The sequence below is a fragment of the Rhea americana genome, unplaced genomic scaffold (genome assembly GCF_003343005.1).
Source record: "Rhea americana isolate MKP2758 unplaced genomic scaffold, rheAme1 scaffold_0, whole genome shotgun sequence".
Lineage (NCBI taxonomy): Eukaryota > Metazoa > Chordata > Aves > Rheiformes > Rheidae > Rhea > Rhea americana.
The window spans coordinates 1,046,157-1,067,759 of NW_028185037.1; the positions used below are offsets into that span (position 1 = coordinate 1,046,157).

The 21,603-nt window shown below is 39.1% G+C and overlaps 1 protein-coding gene across 1 annotated transcript; it reads right to left on the reverse strand.

The window, feature by feature from the left end:
* Window positions 1-1,136: 1,136 nt before the first annotated feature.
* Window positions 1,137-21,522, reverse strand: POP1 (POP1 ribonuclease P/MRP subunit). Its single transcript, XM_085302111.1, has 15 exons — window positions 21,250-21,522; window positions 18,926-19,111; window positions 17,917-18,092; window positions 14,873-15,121; window positions 14,218-14,305; window positions 13,775-13,950; window positions 12,930-13,180; window positions 12,713-12,806; window positions 11,811-11,922; window positions 10,746-10,865; window positions 7,841-7,956; window positions 6,279-6,470; window positions 5,226-5,380; window positions 4,027-4,368; window positions 1,137-2,912 (listed from the first exon to the last, which is right to left on the reverse strand). Exons 1-15 carry the CDS (start codon window positions 21,368-21,370, stop codon window positions 2,252-2,254), a joined length of 3,039 nt encoding a protein of 1,012 aa, XP_085158237.1. The 5' UTR covers window positions 21,371-21,522; the 3' UTR covers window positions 1,137-2,251.
* Between the last annotated feature and the right edge of the window lie 81 nt (window positions 21,523-21,603).

Genomic DNA, 21,603 nt, shown 5'->3' on the forward strand with positions numbered 1-21,603 from the left:
GATCTACAAGCAGAAAAGAAACAAGAAATGATAGTTTGAGTGGGGRTCTCTTCCTCTTTTTTTAATCACACACAAGACAAATCTAGAAAGGCAAGAAAATAAGAATCTAAGAGGATGGGGGAGGTGAAGGAGGAAAAARCCATATAAACATCACCTCCTCTCCTTTCTTCCCATGAAACAAAGCTCTGGAAACTCTGATCCTAGAAATATTTCAATTGAGCTCACAATTCAAAAGGTTCATTAAATCCAGGATTATTACCATGAGAGAACTTGATCACAGCAGCCAGACTGTAATGTTTAAGGGGTTCTTTATTTCTACATACCTACATGATGTAGTGTTCAAAGTCACATGGCGAGCATGTGAATCCTGKGCCTGCACAGTACCAAAGCTTTTTCCTGTGGGGCCATCTGCTGGCCCTGCTTTTACACAGCAGACGCTCTGCACAACCTGCTCCCTGAAATGATACAGAATCAGGTTCAGTTTATTTCTGYAATGGTGATTGCATTATCAGATGCGCAGAAAGTGAATGATCTGTAAGCAGTTATGAACAATTCATMACAATATTATTCCTGGTTACGTTGAGAAGTGTGTTTTTTCTGTAACCCATCATATACCGTACGATGCCGTAACTGTAACTGGTGTGCAAGACTACAAACTGCTAATGACTTATGTGAATGGCATATGAAACTCAAACACAACACAAAATGCATCCAGCTGCACTCACAAACTCAAGAAGTGAATTTATGGTTCTCTTTCAGRAAGAATTAACAGGAAAATTCTAAACAAATGAGTTCAAAGCTAAATGAATTGGATTGATTCTTACATCAGTCTTCCGGGGGAAAAAAAATTCTAGCTCCATCCCCACTCATGCTTCCATTGCAATCAGAGATGTTCTCCCTCCCTTCCCTGTATGTGTGTCATATTTAATCCAACAAYGGTTCTAAGTTTTAATAATTGTGATGTGAAAGTACTTTAAATCTTTCCTCCAGCAAAATAACTCAACCAAGAAATTCACATCATGAGTTGAAGTCTTTGTCAAACAAAACTGAATGCAGGAATTAATTTGCAAACTGATACTTTGGAAAACAAAGTCATTAAATGATCCATATTTAATTTTTCAAAGAATCAAGCTCAGTCAATAGACTCCTGAATCAAGAATAGATAGATTACATGTTTATTTATACATGATCACTTCAGGGTAATTTTACCAAGTGGTATATATTTGCATCATGCTGCTATTAAACTACAATGTATTATTGTACATCTCATTTTCAAGCTGCTTAAACTTTTAGTTGTTCTTGAGTTAAGCCTATCATTTGTTAAAAACAAAACAAAACAAAAACCCTAAAGACCCTTCTCACCTTCTGCCCCAGAAATGCTTTAAAGGTTTTATGACTGTTTGGACAACATTCATAACCCATACTGTAAAGCAAAAGAAAACCCTGCAGTCCTAGCACATGCCATAAAAAAGTAAAGTCATGTTTTAAGGAACCAAAATATCCCCAATTATTAACAGAAAATGTAAACAGACCCACTGACTGTAATTTACATTTGAAACACTTACTGCCCTTCAAAAACAGAAATTTCTCTCTCTCAGAATAAAAAGAGAAACTTCTCCATCTTCCAGCTTAGCACTTTGGTTGCTCTAATCCACTATTATACAGCCAGACTACCTTTTATTTGTATTCCATTTACGCACAGAGCTTTTACATTAAAATAAGGATCTTCTGCTTTCTGTACTAATTTGTCTACTTCTCTCTATTCCAAAATAGCCACATGTATTAGGATAGAAGGARTAGGAGAAAGATACTTGCTATATGCACAGGCCTAAATCACATACACTTACAGGTAAACAGTGAACTGGTAGGTTACAATCCATCAGCCATCTGGCCAGAAGACTTCTAAAGGGAAAAACATGATTTTTCTGTTTAAGTTTTGTTAGAGCATTGGATGCTCTGAAATAAAAAGAACAGTGTATCTCTTGGATAAAAACAAGATCGTGATAATGGACCTGTTGCTGTTAGAAATCCTTAGCATTGCAGACATCAAAAGCAACACTAGGCCTGTTTGTTCATTAGTTATTTTCATGAATAAAGCTACAAAGCTTCCCAATCGTTTCATATGCCTCAAGACATTGCTGAGGCTCAGAATTACCTCCTCAACTTTGGGGCACATCAGATAGGCCTCAGAAGACAGAAAACAAAGATATTCTTTGGTATTTTTTGGCATTCTACTGCATTATATTGATACTTATACCTCAATATTAAGTCTTGCAAATCTATACTGTAAAGATGCTGGAGTTCTTAACAAAACAAGTCCTTTTTTATCTGTGGGCTGGCTGTGTAACATATGAAGTAATCCTGTCAAGCTAACAAAACCCAGTGCTTCTCCACAGCCCACAGCCAATGAAAAATCCCCTCGAGTGACATATCCAAGGAGAGTTCTGGAGCAGTGGGAAGTAACATCAGGAAGAGGGTCTGACCAAAGACCGAGAATCAGATCTTCACGTTCCTCAGTTATTTCTTTATCTGAAATACTGTGAGGGTCACTTTCTAGAGCCTTCACATTATCCTTCCTCTTCTTCTTCTTCTCCCTTTTTAGTTTCTGTATCTTGTGCTTGAATATGTCACGATGTTTGGGTTCTTGAGGACCACAGAAGAGCTGGTCTTTGCTTAGATGCAGCAAATCTTCCTCTGTTGGAATGCAAATCATGGCATGTAATTCAGGGTTCCCCTTTCTCAAGAGAGACAAGTTGACCCATACTAGAGCCCTCGGATAGCTCATCAAAATTGGCAAAAGGGCATGTTCAGTCATTTCTTTCTGTCCCAGTCTAGAAACAAGGCGGACTCGACGATCTTTTCCAGAAGTGGGATAGCACCAGGCTGATAACTGCATTAATAATTTCTCACTCCTATTATRAAATTTTAAAAATAAATGTTAGGAATATTTTTAACAAATAGTACCAAAGAAATCAAGAAAAGTCCTGGTGCTCTCTGTAACCTTCCAAGCTTATGTTTATATCACTTTTRCCATAAAAAGAAATATAGACAACAAGAATTCATGTGCAGAGCTATTTTTCAGAAGAGCACAGTAATTTTTAAAACTGATTTTAGTCACAAATGCTCTAGAACMTTCAGTGACACTCAGTCAGTCCTGAACTGCCTTTATTCTCTTTCCAAGCTAACACAAATGAAAGACCTTGCATTCAGGCACTTCTCTTTAAATGCTATTGCCCTCATATGTTGCATTGGTATGCAAGAGATTCTCCATTTGCTCTGTGGACCTTTTAAGTCGGGCAAGAACCATCTGTGATAACGTATTAGAAGAGAAAATKCCAGCAGGTATAGAAAACAACAGTTTTTAAATCACAGATATGAGCCTCTAAACATTCAGTCCAGCTGAAAGCCTGCAGAATACGCTAGCTCCAAGGAAATGCTAAACTCAGGAGTGTTATTTAAGATAGTTCCTTATTTCATCTAGGCACCATGTTCACTGGGGAAAGGTAGAATGAAGGGCTTCCATTCAACAAAAATTTCTGATCCACAGCAAAATAATATCCTCCTCACTGCAGTTCAATCATTCTCTCATCTTAATACTCAAGGCTGAATTCTTTCTTCCCCCAATTCATAGAACCACAGAGTAGTTGAGGTTGGAAGGGGCCTGTGGAGATCATCTGGTCCAACCCCCGCTCAAGCACAGTCACCTAGAGCAGGTTGCCCATGATCATGTCAGGTCAGGTTTTGARTATCTCCAAAGATGGAGACTCCACAACCTCTCTGGTTAACCTGTTCTAGCATTCACAGTAAAGAAGTGTTTTCTTGTTTTCAGGTGGAAATTCCTGCATTTTAGTTAGTGCCCACTGCCTTTTGTCCTGTTACTGGGCACCACTGAGAAGAGTCTGGCATCTACCCTCTTGTCAGATATTTACACRCATCGATAAGATCCCCCTTGAGCCTTCTTCTCAAGACTAAATTCATTTATTTCTGATAAATGAAGTATCAYATCCTTGTGTAATTTTGACATACCTGAGAACAATAAAGACACTCTTCGTCATAGTTTCATCTCTTTCCTCAAAAACTTGGGTGCCTGCAACATCCTCTGTCATTATGGCACTTTCAGARCTTATTTGCATGGTCTCCTCTACCTCACCAGTCTCAGATGAAGCTTCTGCGACCACTTCTGGTTTGGGGTCACAAAGGCTCTGCCCTTCGGTCGCACAGCTCTCAATGCGTGGAAAGGAAGGACATAAAAATTCTCCCGAAGCTTTCATTCTCTCTTCCCAGTTCTTTGTCAGCTGTGTCCAAGGACAGAGGAAAGGAGACAGAGTGCCCAACTTGACATAATTTGCCCTTTTTGCCGGTGGACGTCTAAATGACAAATGAAGTAGGTAAGAATATTTGTTTCCAGGGCCCTTAGTCAGCCCCTAGTTAACACTTTGAAAGGCTATTTGTCCACTTTGCCATGTTAGTCTAATAATATTTTCCTTTTTCAAAATAAGTATATAGAAAGCAATTTAACTGTACATTCACTTTGCAATCTCATTGCAGAAAAAATTGAATATAAGTTTTACTTCTGCACAATGCTGCTGTATTTYTGGTCTCCATATCCTTTTAGTTGTGCTAGACATTTCTATTAATTCTTAACTCTATAAACTGAGACCTACACCACTGCCTTTTCCTCTAAACTTCTCCTTCTTCCTCCTCCTAGCTGAAGGGAACCTGACACCTGCTTGTCCAAAGGATGCTTCCAATTGCCCCACATYCGTAGGCAAGAATTCTATGTTTGTTGTAGTGAAAATGAAGGCAAATTTCAAAATATCTATTATTAAACTGAAGTATCTCTACACTCATTTTCTTTTTCACTACTTCATACGCATTTTGATATTCTGCCTTTGCCTGCTCATACCTCCTCCCTCATTTGCTGCTAAGAGAGCTTGAAATAGTTTTGTTTATTTTAGTGTTATGTAGCAGTGTATGTTACAGCCTTATAATTGAGCACATCTCTGGGAATAGGTTTCAGTTAATTTACATGCTCCATTTAGCAGAGATTTTCTGTTATATGCATCTTGGATTTTTTTTCTTTTATTATACTGAGATTTTAAAACACTAGTGAAAGATCTTCATAAAATCAAATGCTAAATGAACACAACAGATAATTAAAAGAATATTTTAAAYATTATCTTTTTCTTTTCCCTAACAATCTATCTTGAAGAAGTTAATATTACCGTTTGAATTTTTCAAGAAGACTGTTTTCCAGTTCTTTAGCAAACTGTATTCCCGCAGGGCAGTCTGGATAATCATTTGGAGTATGAGGTGTTCTTTTATATTCAGAATGCTTTAAGCCTTCCTGCAAGCCACCGACTCGTACACCTCGATAGATCTGTTATAAAAACAACCCCCCCCCCCCAAAATGTGTTTATATTGATTCCAGGTTCCTACCTGAAACAAAATATTAATATCCCAGATGCTACTACCTTAGAAAATGGAAAGTTTTTCACTTTACCTTTTAAAAATCAACTTAAAGTATGGCTTTCACAGTTCTGTACCTCATTTCAGCAAAAATGTTAGTTATGCTGTTTAAACTTAATTCTGGAAAAACTGTAACAGAACTGAAGAGAATTTCATATGTTGCAATTTTAAATGTTGGCAAGAGTGTCATATTCTGCCCATTCATTTATTTTTACTGTACAATAGAGATCATTGCAATTTCTCCCCCTGCACATTCAAAAGGGTAAAGTTAACTGCAGAAAGGCATTAAAAACAGCCATCTAAATATTTAAAGCAGAGTGCTCCAAACAGTACCAGAATAGTATTCAGTCTAAATTAAACATTGTGTATCAAGCTCCCCCCAAAGTCAAGTACAACCAATCTGCAGACAGCACAGTGGAGACAGACAAGCTGGAAGTAGATTAGCTATAGGCACCAAATGATTTCTCTTTAGTTGTTAGAGAGACACATGYCCTTAGAAACACAAAACCAAAGAGCTCTATCATCAGCTTCCTCTCCTTACTTCCCCTCAATTGTCATTTCTTGCTTCAGACTTCCATGCCAGCAGAGTTATAGCTGATAGAAGATATGGAAAGCTATTACTTATTTATTTTCAAGCTTTTAAGACCAAGTCACTATCACATCCAAWTCATACACCCTCTTTAAAGTTGGATTTTTGGTCCTCTAAGTSAATCAATTACACAATGTTAAGCACTCTCTAAAATCAATATATCAAACCAAATTGTATCAGTCATCATGTTTGCCTGCAATCTGCAATGAAGGTCACTTACAAAAGGAATCCAGAAAGCCATGCCCCAGCCTTTTGGGAGATAGATGTCCCAACCACTCCCCCATCCTGGTCGATCTTCTCCAGCCACCTTCCCCGGCTGCTGCACCAACAGTACAGGAATCTTAGATTCACAAGGACCCAAATCAAGTTGTGATCCAGGTACCAGTAACTGACTTCTCAAACGGTTTAAATCCTGAGGAAGAAACATTTCCCATAAGTTAGTAACCATTTTTCCCTCTTCCAGATACCCTCCTGAGATACARACACAAGGTGATCTTATAACTAGAAAGAATAAATTAGCAGTATGCTACACATTTGATCTAACTTTCATTTAAGGATGAAAAATGCTTTTAGGAAAAGTACCCTTTTTTTCCTCTTAAATTCCACAGACCTTGATGGAGGACAAGTCCTGAAACTCAGGGCAAAAACATACAGTGCATATGAAGGAGAAGAAAAAAAAAAAAAGTATTGCAACTTGATATTTATTAAGGGGTTTGTCCCCAAGATTAGACAGAGTAGGTGCTTTCAAACAGTCTGTCAATATACAGAGCAAWCTGGATCCACATCCAGGGACAGGGRAAGAACATTTCATCATGAATTGGTTTCATGTAAAGCACAYCAGCACAGATGCTTTGTTAATCACCAGTTGTTATACTTCATGGTACCAAATTAATTAAAAATATATTTGTAAAAGAAAACAGATCACTAGACTGCAACTTTACATGTCCTTTTTGTGTCAGCCATTCTAAGGTAAGTATCACAGTTCACGATAAGATAGGGAACAGTGTCATGTGTAAAATGATGGTGCTGACGCGTGTTCTGCTCTAGTATAGCATTTTGGAAATACTCTGCTTTTTTACCCTAYGACAGACAGTTTGAAAGACCACACAACTAATGTGTATTAAAAGAATATTTAGAGTGATGTTTCTGCTCTTAATTCTGTTATTCTGTTTCTGATAAATTCTGTTRTTTTCTCTTTTTGATAAAGGCAGTGCCGAGAATTAATCACCACTCACAACTCTATCACATTTTTGCCCATGCATTTATGGGTTGCTCCTTCATTGCCACTTTGTCATAGAAAATATCAAGATAGACGCTTTCAAAACTGTAACAGCACATTTAAAGCTGTCTACAAATCACAGATAGCAATCAGAATACCCAAAGTGTATTATGGTACAGAGCCAGTTTCCTGTTAGGGTTTAGTTTCATCTCCTTCAATTCTTTCGTCAAGAGAATCTTCCTTGGTAGGACTGAGGATAAAACAGATAGAGCCTCTCTGTATCACTTCATCCCTTCTATCTGCTGTAAATGAGTCAAGGTAAAGTAGAAAAACCCTGTTTCATACCTTTTAGATATAAAAATCTAGAGTTTAGTCCTGTAAACAACCCAAYAAAACTTTTTAATTGAATCATGAACAATAGTTATAAAAGAACATTACACAAAGGCCACAGGATGCTTCCATTCAGCAGCTGGATACTACCACATTCGGAAATCATGGCTCTTATGGTCTCACTGTATAGATCATTAACTATTTTCTCCATGGTAATCCATGTTGTTAGTTACCTGCTCTGAGATTTTATTTTCAGTGACGTTCTTACAGATGCCCTGGTCCCAGATAAAGCTGTGGGCACATTCTACAGGTACACCCTCAAGGACCAGCTGCCTAACTTTATCGTAATCTACAAAAGAAAAGGAGGCTTCAAACAAAATCCACATTTGAATGTTTTAAATATCAGAAATCACTCAAGTATCACAAGTCAAAGGAGCAGAAAACTAGGGAAACTCTTTAAAAGCTTAACAAGCATCAGAGCTTCTGGAATACCTTAATATCTTAAAACATGATTTTATCAAATACAAAACATGAAATACAGTACCTGYTAGTTTATTTCATAGATTGAACCTGGTATTCTCTTATGAATAGACATTTCTTTGTACAAATGATATGACCTTTGGCAAGATCCATTACTCTTGAATACTTACACCTTTAATATTCTGGTATTTGACCTCTTAAAGAGTGTGAAGCTTACCACTTTTGGTAAAAGTCAGAGCAACATTACAAAGCCTGAAATAAGTCTCCCTAACAAACTTGTAAGAGAAGTGAAGGTAACTTTTAGAAAGCATACATACAGGAAATGGTTTAAAATGAATCTGATCAGCACGCATCTACCTACTTAGCACTAGCTTCCCACTGTCTTGATCTTTTCAGGCTCTACACTGAGGAAGGCACTATACTTTCTGTTTGCACAGTCTAACAGTTGTGTGATTAAAAATTTGTAGAAGTGGGAAGTACTTGGTTTTAATACTCTAACGTGGATTACTCTTCTGGAAACATCTCATAACTCTAACTTCCCTGGTCTTAACTACTAGAACAAGGAGACCCATAAAGACAGATAGCACAAGTATTAGCTGCTGCAGAACTAGCTACACAATTAGGTTAGGAACAACAATCCTTGGAGAGTTAACAGCAGCCTCCCTTTCTAACTGACACCAAACAACATCCAATGAGGCAGACTGGGGAGTGGTTGTTAGACCTGAATCTTGAGTTTCCCAGGTAGGAGAGAAACTACCACACCGTAAGATGCCCCTATTGCACATTTTATAGGTATGCAGGAGGTTGTGAATGATCCTGCAACTCTTCCTACGCAGCATGAGGAAGTCATTCAGTTGGGAAATATGGAACACAGCAGCCTCTTTCCTTGCCAAACCATTAATCTTTCCTATTTGCTCCTTACTGCTTCTTGTAAGGCTGTCCTCTCCTCTTCGGCTCCCTTAYCATGATGCCCTTTTGATCTTCTGCTACGTGACAGTTATCTTCCTTCATCCTTCTGCCTACTCTTAACTTACGTAAGTAGCAACTTGTTTGTGTAACATCAAGTCCTTTCCTGAATTAGAAGATGCCATATTTGCTTACCTCTTCCTGTTAGCTGATCAAGGATCTTCTCCCTTCTCTGAACAACAGTCAGAGAGGGCAAATGCAGTTTTAAGTTCATGAGGAGATAAAAACAAAAAACAAACAAAAAAACACTTGGAAAAGAAAGTAACACCACCTTTTTTGAATGTTTGTGGCTTAAAAAGTTTTTTTTTTCCACACATGCAAGTGAAGGATATCTTCAAAGCAGAGAGAACCTGAAGATGGTCATTGCTGACCACACACAGGAAAAAGGGCATAGGTATCTTTTTCCTCTTGACTCCCTATCTTACATCATCACCTCTTTACCAAGACCCTCCTTCCTGAGRGACAATCGGCTCTGACAGTGGGAGGTTACTGTGGGATGAGTAATCTGCTGCAAACTGCCTGGAAACCTTCTGTTGATCTTGCCATCTTGATCACATCTTCACAGACATGACAAGCAGAGAGAAGGAGGGGAATTATTTTTTTTGCTTGCTATCTCCTTTACCAGTTCAAAACAGTGTCTGTAAACAAGCGTTTATCTTACTTCTTAGCAAAAGGGAATCAAAGCARGAGGTCACATAAGTAGCAACATTTTATATAGTAACATTTGACATTTAAAAGTAGCTAAGCAGAGCAAATTTAACAGGAGAAAGGCTGTTACGGACACAGAGGCTAGGATAGGAGGATGTTAGGAAATCCAGGTAGGGAAAAAGTTGTGCAGAGAGTTAAAAGACAGTAACTGAAATTGGTGTTCAACCTGATTTAAGTGAAGGGTAAGGTTAGATTATTCTAATATCTTGGAAACAAGCTGACAAAGAAATTAAATATTTTCAAATTTCTGGAACCTTTCTCTTGTCCTATTTGCTACTGTTTGATAGTGGGTTATTATGATTCACGTATCAGGTGAGACAGTCAGTGTATTCAGTCACTCTAAATGGAAATGTCTACATAGCAGTTTATACCCCAACATTATTGTATATGCCCTTGCACACGTTTCAAGGACATTCAAATCCAACCTACACTGAAGTGTTGTATAAACTGGTTTTGAAACGGAATTTTCTGAAGTCATGCATGCACCTGTCACTTTCAAACATGCCTAGCATCCTGGCTGTCTAACAGGCTCCTCTTGCAACAGTAGTTTTTTTGCATTGGACTTTCATCATTCAAAGATTATAAACTAGAAAGAATAGGTACCTTCTTGGAGAAATATACACCATCAATAGGACTAAACAGCAAAGAAAGAAATTTCTGAGTAGCTTTTAGCACCTGGTTGGCCTTGCCAGGATTCGAACCTGGATCATCTGTATGGTGAGACAGAGGCTTCCACTGAGCACAAGACCAGCTTTGGTGCACGTCCCTCCCTCACAATTGCTGTTCTTAAACCTACACAACTTTAAAGCTGTTTCTGACAGGTGCTGTTGAAAGAGGAAACATTCTGAATTTGAATGCTAGAGGGAAACAGCAAGAYACGATCAGTGAAATATCACAGTAAGTGGTAACAGAGTTGTAGAAAGAAACTGAATCTCCTGCTTTTGCCAATTCCACGAGAGGTACACCATAAGCGAGGGACTTTACCTTGGTATTTTTCAGGGTTTGGCATGGCTTTCGTTTTCTTCTTTGGCAAGTTGACACGAGGATCTCCAACAGTCAGGCCCAGTATTGTACCTGCTGGCATTTCTGAAGGTGAACTTATCCCTTTAAAAATACACAGATTGACACTGTGATGAAACCACTAATAAAGCTTTCATGTTTTTCTGCACCAGTTTTGTGCATTTTTGCCTGAAGGGATGTGACGTGGCTGTTAGCCAGAGAAGCAATTCAGAATATTCAATTTAACACGCTTTGAAAACTCTGCAGTGCTTGTTAGACGCCCAATAACACAGACAGCAACAGCAGAATAAGAGCTATTTTACAGTAATATTCACAGAACTGAAGTCTTCTTAMAAGACTCAATTCATCTGTAGTATTTGACAAAACTCTTAGAAAACAAACTTGTTTTATACTTGCCCTTCCAGAGAAAAGAAATTGAAATATATTTTTAAAAATTTAACATGAAATTCATCCCTGCTCTCCTTAGATAGCTCAAGCACAGAGTGAAATCTACCAGAGCTAGTTTMTAACCTATTTCAGGACTTGAAGGTGTAGAGATGTTGTTAACTTTATGATACTTTACATCTCTGCCAAATAAACAACCATTCATAAAGAGTAAAAATATATAAAGCAATATATAACACTTTCACTTGGGGTAGGGGCCTACCATTTTATTTATGGAGGTATTGCATAACCTATTTTCTTACTCAGGTATATGGGTGGGAGAACATGAGAGCACATGTGGGACTGTATAGGTCCTCAGCATCTCAAATCTAAATTGCTGAAGATGTAAAATGAGATTTAATTTATCTATTAAGATTTTAGACTACACAGAGAATTACTACTGCTTTAAATAAACTAATCTAACAATTCCTGTATCTTTGACATGCARCAGTGACTGCCCACCTACATGCTCACCGGTATGACTTCTAATAAAGCAAAGAATAAGCATTTCCAAATTACAGCTAACTTGTCATGCTGTTTTTCACTAGTGGCTTTTAAGAGGATTTTCCTTTCCCTTCCTCCCATACCACCCRAAGTCCCAAATACCTTCTAATAGCTCAAAGATAGCAGTTTGACGCTGATGAAGGGATACTTTTTCAGAATCCTTGCAGTTTTCTACCCACCAATTATTAAGCTCTGTCTCTGAATCTGCCATCTCCTGGAAGACAACGCCATCTAATTAAATTCAAGTGCGCATTTAGTATTTTCTATCAGTATGAATTCACTATCAGTTTGCCTTAATTACTAGACTCACTTTCCTCCTCTTAAAACAAAATCGTATTTTTCTTGATGCTTAAGCAGAAAATATGTTTATTCCTATACTCCAGCTTACAGTATTCCCCTGTAAGTATGGCTAATTCAACCTGTGTTTCAAAAATAAACAAAAATAACCCACAATGCTTCTCAGTTCTGTAGTTAATGATTTCTTATAGAAAAACAGATTTCATGGCCTCCTCATGTTTGCTACAAGAGATAGAAAACCATTAAAACCTGAGTGATGCTATATGCCAAGAGGTGGACAAATTACTAAATCCTGGAGAAATTAAATATTTAGAACACGGAAGCTTTCTGTAACACATCTTGTCATCTAGAGTGCTCTAACTCATTGCTTAAGTAGGACCTACAGTTTGTCAAAGAGAATATGCATTATTCTAGGCCTCTCAACACAGTACATCGATACTGCAAAAAACTCGATGCCTACTCTATAGCACCACAGCTTCTTTTATCTTGTGCTACACTTTTCAAATCCTGATCACAACTCTTCCTTGGAGATCAATATTAATCAAGAGACTCAATACAYAGAAGGTAATAGTGTACATATCTTAGCCTTTATAATAAATCAGTACGTAGTTCCCGATTCTTTCTAACAAATACAACTATCGAGTTAGCACATTCTAGATACTTGCTTATTACAGTTACAGTAATATCCAAGCTGACAATTTCCTTACTGTTTGAAGAGACGCAGCTTTCAGGGTCTCTGTAAGGACAGAGTGTGATAATGGGCCAATGAGCCGGTATCTGAGAATCTCCATAGTTTGATCACTGAAACAGAGGGAATTTCCATATGAGTGTATATTCACATAATGCGTAACAGTGTACTGGGAAAACAATTCAAGTCAGAATCTTGTTTAAGAGTCACAGTTGCTGACTCTACTATGAACAAACCTGATCACAATGCCAGTAGCTGGTGAGGTCCAGGAGTAGGGCTGGAATGGATCTCTAGTTCCATCACCAATTATTTTTTTTACTGGCACAGCTTTTTCTCCGTCTTTGTCCTTCTTCTTTCTTTTCTTGCCAAGGCTCATAGCAACATCTGTTTGTTTTTCCTCCTGAATTAATGTTGTAAATGGCTCAGAAATACAGATTTCTTCAGGCTCTGGACACTGAAAAATTGCTTTCAACTCGCTCAGTATATCCTAAGGAAAAATGAAAAGTTTTGATTAAGAGGATAAGCAGCATACTGCAAATCTTAAGTATAGTTTTAAGAATTATAATCTACCATTTTATTTTCTTGTATGAATTTAAGGAAATAATCTTGCTTTTGCTGAAGTCCATTGCTTGCTATCAAGTRCTGAATGTACCATTATTGATAAGAAATTAATCTCACTGAAATTAATCTAAGAAAGTTKTAAGGGCATTAAAATTAGCTTTTTCTAAAATAAAACTTTACAGTTAAGTACTAGGTTATGACTGCCAGTGATGAGCGAGGTCAACCTTAGCCTCTTCAGAGTGGCCATGGAAGGGAAGAGAATCAAACATCATCACATTGCAAAGCATAGAAAATTAACAAGCCAGAATGCCAAAAACAATTCTGAAACAACTTCAAATGCATGCACTTTCTGTACAATTCTTAAAAAGTTCCAGAATATACAACATTGTTAGTGCAGAAACAGTCCACTGTTTCTGCAGTATTACATCCAGCTCTTCTAAGCCTTTCAGAAGAAATCTTCAGGATAAGAAAAGTACAAGGAATGAAGAAATTAGTGGTCAAAGTTCAAGGAATAAAATACCTGTTTGAGAGCAGGATGTATCCAGATCCATAACTGCCTGTTTTCAGACCCATCCTTGGGTTTCCAAATAAATGTAACAGGACCAAGCATATCCTCAGGATAGCGATCTGCCCGGTAAAGGTTCAGGGAACCCTGGAATCTTCCAGATAGACAAAACTCTGCTCCAAACATTAATCCTGAAGAAAAACATACTAACTGAAAAATGAAGTAGCCTCTTAAAAGACTGCCTGCTGGGATAGTACAAGATAAAGAATACATACAATAATTTTTTAATAAATGAATTTAAAAAGTCTGATCCTGGTGTGATAAATTACAAATAGGTTCTCCAAACAAAATCACAACTCAGTATCAACTCCATTGGTTTCAGAAGGATATTAAAAGCACGAGGTCATCCTTTAGGCTATTCAGAATCTTAACTTTATTTCAAACTAGTTAAGTATTACCTGTGTCAGGGCTACATAATCGAGCAAGCTGCTTCAGAAGCTCATTCTCTTTACCATTCAGCTCCAGACAACAATAATATGATAAGTCCTGAAACAACAGGATAGTAGTAAAGTAAGAATAACTCTCAAAAGTGAATCTGGCAAGGAAGTACCAGATTGAGTTTAACAACTTTACAGTAAATTAACTTTTCAGGTATTAAAATTTTAGTAAAAGAGGTCTCAAGCAGTGAGTTTTTTTTTTTCTTTTTTAATTTAAGGTTGTGAGGTATAAGCGAGCTATCAGGCATTTCTTATTCAAGGGCTAACCTGCCTCTCAAATCAACAGACAGAAAAGGTCACAAAAAGTGTCTGTCTTCAGAAACATCCTAATTAGAAAGATGATAAAGGGAGCCACTGAACCTCTTAGCTTTAATGGTGGAAGATACAGTATTTCAGTCCAATTTGCCATTCTAGTATATAAGACTTTTTTAAAGGTTCATCCTGTTCTCTCTGATACTTTCCACCCTTCATTACATTATGAAATTATTCACTTCATACTTAGTTATTAACAGTTGACACAACAGCACTTCAAAGAGACAGAAATAGTCATTATAACTGAATAGCCAATTATTTCTCCTTGGCAAAATAACAAAGAAAACAGTTGCAAATGCAGTACCTGAAGAAGGCAGTGTTTTGTCATGGCTCGGTAACAAGCCCTGTAGCTCTTCTCTGTAGGTCTATCTGCTAAACAGTATCCCCATTTCTTTATCATATGAAATCTCTTTGCATGCCAAATATGCGTTTCCAGCCATATATTCTTTCTTTGTCTGCGATTAAACTCTGCTACCAAGTTTATGTGGCGCCTTCTAGCTTTGCGGCTTTTAGTCTTGGATTGCTCTTTTTTCTGATGCACAGCTTTCTCTGCCTGTTTTTAAAAAGAGAGTATAATGAAGTAAATCTCAAACCCACAAACTGAGATTGACAGAAAGTGTTAACATATATAAGGATACAGGAAATWCTAGCGTAACTTGAGTTATACTGTATTCTGATGTTAATTATCCTCAAGTCTACCATATCATTTGAAGACAACTAACACTCTGAAATTCTATAAACGACTCACATCCACACATGTGCATCAAGGTTTGAATGGAACCTATAGATAAACCTAGCTCCTCACATTCAGAAAATTACCAGTGAACAGCAAGATCTGCTACCTCCTGTTTGAGATTTTTACCCATCATCAAAACATCCCCCACAAACAAATGAACAAGACTTTAGGAACACCTAGAGATTAAAGGTAATACAGCAGCAGTACAGACTCTTCATTCAGCTCTATTTTGCTATGCTTACCAGGCTTGATTTTTCTTTTTGCAAAGAGAACTGTTAGAAAGAAATAGGGTCCATATGACAAAAAACATTTCTTAGGATGCCCTTCCTAAGCTCACCAAGAACAGCTGACAAGAGGTCTTCAGTTATAATAATAATARTGCACTAGTTTGAAATCTGGAAGGAATAAGAATGTTACAGGTCACTGAACACCAAAGCAACCCATGATGTCAAAACAGAAATGCAAAAAAATAAAACAAGTCCCAAGGCATGACCCATCATTCAACCACAGAACAGGCAAAATAAGCCACCGGACAGTGTGACATACGTGTCTGATTTTTTTCAGAAATAATGAGAAAAAAATAGAGATGTGGTACTGTAGATGAAAAATATGTTTGTCTTCAAGACTATGAACAGGTAAGAGATGGTCCAGATAAATGTTTGGTTGAAAATGGTCATGATAAAGGATAGAAACAGAAAGAAGCATCACAGAATCAGGACTGTGGACTCAAAGAAGTAGACTTAAAGCAATGAGAACTAAAAGGCAAGCCTTTAGAAAAAGGATGTGAAACAGATGTGAAAACTGTAAGAAAACAGGATAAAAACAACCCGAGTAAACACACAAATTACACCAAAAAAAAAAAAAAAAAAAGACGACAGAAAACATAGCAAGAGAAATACAACTGCACCAGGGACAATGAAATCACTCATGGTATGATTTTTCTTGGATTTTTGAGATGGAAACACGGACCTGAGACTAAGTGTGCACATGTCCAAAGAAGTCAGAAAGGCTACTGTGTAAAGAAATTAAAAAGTGCAGGAGACAAAGGAATGAAGTACAATTATTAAAGAAATCACGATTACTTAGCAAGGACCTTGTGACTAATGATGTAAAGTATTCAATGCCTTTTTCCTTCAATTTTCACAAAAGAGGCCAAATAGCATTTCTTTTACTTTGTTAGTCATGACAGAATTTCATGCAATCCAAAGCAATGAAAAGAGAGGTCCATCGTTACAAAGATCCAATAAAACACATCCTAATCAGCATGTACAAAAATACCTGAAGCAATTTCTGATTCATGAACAATTATCTTCAGTAAACTCATGGAGGAGGGGCAAAGGTCCCAGAGAACTTGAAAAAGGCAAAGCAAGGGAAAAAAAAAAAAGAATGCAAGAAATTGACATGTCAGTCAGCCTTAATACAGAGAAAATTTCTTAAAGTGATTACATGAGTTTGCTTGAGAAGCATCTGGAGAAAAAGTGATCAATGTCAAACATCAGAGAATACACCTCAAAAGGCAATCCTACTGAACCTAACACAAACAAACCAACTACCACCACACACACAGGAATTGCATAGAAGGGGAGGACCAAATGGGAGCTACATGGGAGCATTCCGACTAAACCCTGAGATACAGCCCCAAAAGGAAGGTTTCATGAGCAGTCAGACACAGCCAATTGGTACGTCCTACGCTACATGCCAACCTGCAAATGATGTACCTCACATGCTTAAGCAATGACATATGAACTGTGATAGGGCTACTCTGGCTTGAGCCCTGCAGGATGACAACCCACAGCTGCTATCAAGGTACTATCAAGGATTCTTGGATCACCTCAGATGCACCACCAGAACAGTCCCTCCTGCAGTGGACCATTTCATCATCACTACTCTAATGACTTTTCAAGAAGTTCAATAATCACGCAGCAAAGCATTTAAAGTGATCTGCTTCAGCTAACGTCTAGAACTGAGGTGCTTCTGCATTTTGGATCCAAATATTAGTCAAAGTTTGAGAGCCTGTGTAAAGACTGAGGTTTTGCASATAGGCTCAGGTCTGAACATTAGTAATGTGTAACCAAACCCTGTACATTAGCTATGCCCCTTTAATTCTGAAAAGAAAGTACCTCACACTGACCATATGTGGTATCACCAAATATCAAACCATGATGAAAAAGCTAAAATACCACCATTTTACACCCCTGCTGACTTCACAGCCCTGAATCTCAACAGCCAAGTTAAAGGTATATATTAAATGAGGCAACATTCAAGCCCAGAGACAGTAGGCTAATAGGACATACTAAGTTATTGCCAGTTTATTCCTATTCTGGTAAAATCACCTGAATTAACCATACTCACAGATTTCAAAATCTCCACAGTTCAGATCAGATCTTTCATAATATTAAACTCCTATCTGTTTGAGAGACTAGTTAGCTTTTAAGCACCAGATGAGGGCTACAGTCCACAAATACTTTTTGCTACCTCCAGTAATTCTTAAGACGCCTTTCACAAAGGTTAAGTTCTCTGAAGRAATTACATGCACAAGATGAAGAAAAATGCTTACAAATGTTGCTCAATATAAGGKGTAGTTTACCAAATAATATAAAATGCACTTGTACCTCTTTTCTGGCAATCTCTTGGAGCCGCCTGGGTAGGCGTTTAATATTGTGACTCATAGCTCGCCTTCGCATGTGCCTAGGTAGTGTCTGGAAAACTAGTGAGTTTGAAGACTTCTGCGCAACTGCCTTCAACATGGCATTGATCTCAGCAGCACGAGCTTGAGCAAAAGTAGATGCTGGAATAAGAAGAACCACATTAGAGTACTTAAACTACTGAATTCCAGGAGAGCATTCTTACAGTACATCAGTCTAATGACTCCTTGAGATAAAAGTAAATATTGTAAACTGTCTGTTACTGAAGCAATTTCCATTCTTTAGATACTCTGAAGTTTACAAATATAGTTAAGCAAGTACTCAGAACAGCATGAATTTGAAAGTCTTGATATAATCAATAARTCCTATCTGAATTAAGTACTTTTCTATTAAATTAAAGAAACAATATTTTCAGGAGCTGTTCACASAGGTGAAAAAACTTCAACATAGAAAAACAGGAAGCAATATTCGAGAGTTTTTTAAAAAGAATAAATAAATAAATCAAGGAAGAGGCTGATTCTTTTTTTACGATCATGAAAGATTATTCATAGATACAGCACTGCCACATTTTGAGAAACTAGTTTGCACCCTTGCTTTCCTAAGGAAAGGTTCTGTTAGAAAAAAAGTTGTCTTTAACTCACAGAATGAAYGTAAGCAGTTTCACTAGCTGCATGAAAAGCAGATTTCAGTATTCATTTTGTTGGCAAACAGTACCGAAATCCATATTCCACCTTACAAGTAAGTGCAACTTTTCAATTCAAGAGGACTGAAAGGGCTCACTGAACACCTACTGGTCATCCATTCTAGTACAACTATTTCTGTATTTTGGAAAAAGTCAGATAAAACAGAAGACTAAATGCACACGCCAAACACAGCTTCAGTCCTAATTTTTGCTACTGCACAAAAAGACAGCAAATCTAATTACCAGCAAGTTGCTCTGGAGTTATAAATTATGACCTTTCTCATAAATACAAACCAGTAATGTATTTAGGCATTTCCTCAGAAGCACTCTGGCATCCACCTTGCCATCCTCCTCTTCCTCTGCCTCCTCTATTTTGCCCTTTTGGAAAATACTGGTCTTTCCTGTAAGAAGTCCCAGACGACTGATGCGAAAATCTCTGCTGTTGATAGGGTGCTGGCAGACCCTCAGAACGAACATCTCCTGGAGCGTTCAGATGTAAAAAGAAGTAGCAAAAAACACAAAGTAGTCTGAGTAACTGATAATTCTAAAGTCTTTCCTAAATGAGACTGCATTACACATTCCTCTTAGTATGGTTTGCAAATATTTAACATACATACCCCAAAAGATGTGAGAGATCATGTCTTATGTACATGAAGAATTAAGCTTTTATTTATAGTAAGCCAGAAAAAAATTTCATTATTATGCAGTAAGTGTAGATTAAGTACCTTTTGCACATTTTGAAAATGGTACAAATCCAAACTTTGCCTCCAGTATTGCAAAGGGCCTAATAGGAAAGACCTGACWACAGTCGGCCTACTCAACCATCTTCAGCAATGGTTCCTACCATTGTCTTGTCAGAGTTTTATTATCACACCAGCAGAGCTGGCATTTCTCCCTCTTACCCCTTAAATTGTTTTCCATAAGCATATAGGTATTCTTTTCCAGTATCTTTTAACTCTTAAACAAGACTTGCATAAATGCATTTTTGTTACAGCAATACGTAACATAAACATGATACATGTAAGTTGGTGCAGTAAATTACAGTACATACTTTTCTGATATTAGTATTTAAATCAATACTGAACATTAAATAACGAAAGTCTAAACTTAGCTTCCTAGGTTACAGAAATAAGCAGATAAACTTTCAGGAGTGAAAAGCACTTAACAGCATGTCAGGAAAGTTTAAAAGGGCACCGAAGTACATATTTAAATATTAGCTTATATTCAACCCTTTCAGAAAAGTTTTAGTTAGGATTTCAAGTATAATTTGAGGTAAGGTTCTCAGGCTGCTCATGCTAACACACATGGACTGCAGAAGGTCCTGCCAGCTACTGCGTCAAGACTAGTACTGGAGGTAGTAAGTGGCAATGCAGTTCAGGGGCTGCTGTACTAAAAATTAGCCTGCCTGTCAGGGGGTGTGAGGGGGCAAAATAACACTAATAAAAAAAAGAGTAAATCAGTAATTTCAGATTAACCAATTTCTTAAACAAGCTCATCACATTGTCCCACAACTGCTACCACTGAGGGTATGAGGACAGACAGGCAGAGACCCAGCCAAGAGCAGATTCATCCTCAATTTAAATGAACTTAAAATGGCACAAAACCTAACTCTTCAGTTTCAAGYAAGCATAAAGCTCATTTTTTGCTCAGCAGCACTGCTGTTTATATTGGTTTAGGCAGTCCCCTCTGAAGCACACATCATGCAGCAATGCAGCACTTCAGATGAAAAATTAATTTGAGGGAAAAGTCTCCTACCATAAAATCAGCAAACTGTGCTTAATCTGATAGTACTCCTAAAAAGATAACCCCAAATCTTAAAACAGGGCTGACTGTTATTTGCGATGTCATTCTGTCTGCTTACAAACACTCCAGTCACAGAAATATGCAGAGAAAGAGGCTGGACACCTAAGCATTTTTTTGTTCAACCAGAAAGACACAGTTTGTCAACATTTGAAGGCCTCACAGTAAAAAGTCCTCCTCTTGCACTTCCCCCCCCCCCCGCCAACAAAACAACAGAGCTAAAACAAACATCAAAATGTGAAATGAGAGGAAAAATGTAAGTCTGGCTGAGGCACGTGGTGCAGGGCTCGGGCTGAAAGAGGCGGATTAAACGTCCTGGCGTTCGCCTTGACCGGGGCCTCCCGACGCCCCCGAGGAGGGTTCAGGGCTCGAGCCGGGCCCCGCAGAGCTGCCATTTTAGGGAAGGCATTTTGCTGCCTCCCGCTCGCAGAAACAGGGACCGCAAGGSTTAGGCTGGTGAGCCGTGCCGAGCTGGTGGGTGAACAGTGCATCCACCCGCGGCCAGAAGCCGAACCAGGTCCCTCCGGGGCTCCTACATCCGCCAGGAGGAGRCGGGAGGTCGCCTGTACCACCGAAGCTCGTTTGGGGCCTGCCAGCGGCAGGGGGCGGGAGGGGGCGGTAACGCCACCGGAGGGACGGCACGGGGAAACCCGCGCGGCCAGAGCTGCGCCGCGGGAGGCGCGCACCCGCGCCCAACGGCTCCGCGGGGCGCCGCACCGCGGGGGGCGGCGCGGGGGGCACCCGGCCCGGGATGAGGGACAGGGGCACGATCACGGGGGTCCCGCGGGCGGCGCCCACGCCGCGGGGCACTGCCGTACCTGGCGGCGGGCCGGCTCTGCTGCCGCCGGCCGCCACGGGCCCCGGCTCGGCGGGCAGGGTCACGCTGGCCGGCTGGTTCCGCATCTTCCTGGCCCGCTTCTTCTCCCTCGCCCCCGACATCTCCGCCGCGCCGCCCTCCCCTCTCCTCTCCTCTCCTGCCCCGCTCCCTCCGGCAGGCTGGGTGCTCGGCGGGGGCCGCCGGCTCCTCCGGGCCGGGGAGAGGCGAGCGGGTGCCCACGGGCTGCGCAGCCACCGCCGCACGAGGCCACGCGAGCCCCCAACACCGCGCCTGCGCGTGGTGCCCGCGCCCGCGCCGGACTACACCTCCCAGAAGCCCCTGCGGGCGGGGAGCA